The sequence below is a fragment of the Microtus oregoni genome, unplaced genomic scaffold (genome assembly GCF_018167655.1).
Source record: "Microtus oregoni isolate MIOR12 unplaced genomic scaffold, Mior012 000079F_003, whole genome shotgun sequence".
Classification (NCBI taxonomy): domain Eukaryota; kingdom Metazoa; phylum Chordata; class Mammalia; order Rodentia; family Cricetidae; genus Microtus; species Microtus oregoni.
The window spans coordinates 555,349-558,714 of record NW_024544155.1 but is presented as its reverse complement, the minus strand read 5'-3'; the positions used below and the strand labels follow the sequence as shown (position 1 = coordinate 558,714).

At 35.0% G+C, this 3,366-nt stretch overlaps 1 protein-coding gene across 1 annotated transcript; it reads left to right on the top strand.

Annotated features, from left to right (window-relative positions):
- The first annotated feature begins 625 nt into the window (after window positions 1–625).
- On the top strand, window positions 626–2,968 carry LOC121441554 (protein PPP4R3C-like). The gene has a single exon (XM_041642779.1). It carries the CDS (start codon window positions 626–628, stop codon window positions 2,966–2,968), a length of 2,343 nt encoding a protein of 780 aa, XP_041498713.1.
- Window positions 2,969–3,366: the final 398 nt, after the last annotated feature.

Genomic DNA, 3,366 nt, shown 5'->3' with positions numbered 1-3,366 from the left:
TAGACTCAGAGCATAACTCGTGGAGAAACTCAATCATATATTTATGATTCTGGGGAAGACATTTCGTCTGTAGATAATGTATTCTTGGTTCTTATTAGCTCCAGCCTTGCATTTATATGTAGTATGAAGTGTAGACTTGGTCAAAACATTGCTAATTTAATTCTCTTTTGCTTCAGTGCCTGAGCCCCAACTTTCTGATGAGTGAAAATCTTCTGAGAAACAAAATTCGAAAGAGTATTTTCTAGACTTCCATTTTTAAGGTAGGTGAAGCAGGTCCCTTTAACAGTATTTGTTACATAAGCACATTCCTTTTAGGAAGAATCTTCAGTGAATCACAGGATTCTTTACAGAGCTAAGGCAGGCTCAGAGACGCAAGCACAAAGGAGGGAGGTTTGTCGGGGGTAGTTCAATAGTTGATAATTGACAAGTATCAGAGCCTTCCTCCCTGGTAATTCTAATGACCATAAACCCTCTCTTAGCCCCTGTCTTTCTTTTAATCCCCATTAATCTGCTCTCTTATGATTTTTCAGAATTGCGACCTCGGTGACATTTCTGGCCAACCTTGGCGAGAGAAATCAAAACTGAAGTCAGCGCAACAGCGTGGCCTAGAGAATTGTGATTCAACATGGATGACGGATTTCATAGTGTAAGAGTCTATATTATGAAAGAAGATGAGCAATGGGAGCATATATGCTCAGGTCAAATTTCAACCAAATACATCGGACGGCTTGAGAGTGTATGCTTACTTGTTCATTCAGAATTAGATGGCTCTCGGCTAATAGAAAGCAAAATTAATCCTGATGTGACCTATAAGAAATACCAAACGAATTTAATTATTTGGACTGACGCTAATAACAAAACTATGGCATTAAGTTTCTCAGAGCCAGATAGCTGTCAAGATATCTGGAATGATATCTGCCAGGCTCTAGGTAAAGACCCAAGCGACCCGATCCCTCAAGAGCTTAAAGAGGAGAATGACAATTTTCAAGAACTGTCCCAGATTGAGAATCTGTTTCAGATGCCGAATTGTGAACTAGGTAAACTTGACAACATTGCAGATTTATTTAATATTGTAGAAGAATCGCCCTGCCTCAAGGAACGGCTGGCTCTGCTCTTGGAAAGTGAAGATTACATCAAAAAGTTGCTAGAGATATTCCACACTTGCGAGGAACAGCAGAACATGGAAAGTTTACAGGTTTTACATGGCATTATTAAAGGAATCTTATTTCTCAACAATTCACGTTTATTTAATATTATGTTTTCTGAGGAATATGTCATGGATGTAATAGGATGCCTTGAGTACGACCCTAGTTTGGATCAGCCATATCAGCACAGGAAATTCTTGACCGAAAGTGCAAAATTCAAAGAAGTTATGCCAATAACACACTCTAAACTTAAGCAAAAAATACACCAGACTTACAGAATGCAATATATTCATGACATTCTATTACCTGTATCAACCAAATTTCAAGAGGATTGGCTTTCTGATCTTACAACTTTTATTTTTTCCAATAAAATTGAAATAATTAGCATGCTGCATGAAGATGAAATGTTTTTGTATGAAGCTTTTAGTGAGTTAAAAGATAACACTGTCAGTGATAAAAGACGGAGTGAATTGTTATTTTTCTTTAAGGAGTTCTTTGAATTTGCTAAGATATTAAGTTTTCATAAGAAGGATGTGTTACTGAAAACAGTGATAAAGCTAGGAATTATGAGTGCTCTGAAGGTTTCAGTATGTATACAAAACAACCAAATAAAAGTAGCTGCTCTAGATATATTTACTTTTCTAGTAGAATTTAATCCACGAATAGTCCGAGTGTATGCAGTGGAAGAAGCTGAGGACAGTGAAAATGAGGATGACCTTCTCCTCAATATAATGATCAAACAAATCATCTGTGATCCTGATCCCGAATCTTCTCATGTTTTAAGTTTGACAGCAGTTCTCCGTGCTCTTCTTGACCCACAAAACATGTTTGTAACAGCTAATAGATATGAAAGAAGAGAATTTATGAATTACTTCTATACACATTGCATAGATAACTTGGCAGCACCAATTTTGTCTATCACAGGACAAAATGATAGTGGTGATAACAAAATCAACATCTATTCTGATAATGACCAAAATCCACAATTGCTTGGAGTAGTTTTAGAATTGCTCAGGTTTTGTTTACAAAACCACACAACCTATATCAAAAATTATATTTTGAGCAACAACTTGCTCAGCAGAATCTTGGTGCTGATGAGTTCAAAGCACACTTTTCTTGTTTTGTGTGCTCTGAGATTTATGAGACAGATGGTTGGCTTTAAAGATGAAATTTATAATCTTTACATAATGAGGAAAAATCTTTTTGAACCTGTTATAAATGCTTTTCTTCGTAATGGAAAACGATACAATATGTTAAACTCAGCTATTATTGAACTATTTGAATTTATTAGAGTGGAAAACATCACGTCTCTTATTGCAGACATTGTGAAAAAATTTTTTACGGCTTTTGATTCAGTTGAGTATGTCCAGACATTTAAAGGTTTGAAAATTAAATTTGAAGAACAGAAGGAAAGAGAAAGTCAAGTAAGAGGAAGCTTACATGATATAATATATGAGAAATTATACTTCAGACATATAAAAGCTATGGAGGTAAAAGTCAAGGAGGAAATGTGTCCTAGAGTAAATACTGAAGCTGTTCTGGCATTGGAAGTGGACTCTCTAAGTTCTTATGACACGTTTATGCAAATAAAAAGGACAAGTGAAGATGAAGTAGAACGGTCAGAAGAAAATTCATTTGAATTTGACTGTTCATCTCAGTCTGAGGCTTCTGCTAGAAGAATGAGTAGGCCAATACACTGTTGCATGAGGATTCCATTAGTGGACTACTCCGATGATGAAGATGACAATGACAGTGATGATAATCAGGATGATGAAGAGGAAGAAGATGAACCTCCCCGCAAAAGACCTAATCTTGGTTCATAAAATAAGATGAGGCCCTCAACTTTTGATTCAAATAAAATTTGATAAATATCACAAACTGAAAATTCTAATTTAAAAAACATCTTTCTCTTATGGACTTTTAGATATGGTATAAAGAATAGTAAATATGTTGAATAAAAGGCCTCGATTTATATAAAGAAAATCTTCCATAATATAGATGCATAATATCAAATAACCAACCCCTGAGTGATAACGTCTTATCAAGAACATCTTATTTTAGTAGTATGGTTTGTGAGGAGTAAACAGTTTGATGAAGTAATACAAGTTTCACTCAGGTCATATATTGCAAACAACTTCAAAAGTTTTATTACAAAACTTAGTTTTTAAAAGGATCTAGTAATGGCGTTCTGTCTATAAATTGAAGTTTTTTGAAGAGATCT

What these genes read in the sequence shown, in the direction of transcription:
- LOC121441554 (XM_041642779.1), top strand. Translation starts at nt 626, where the DNA reads ATGGATGACGGATTTCATAGTGTAAGAGTCTATATTATGAAAGAAGAT.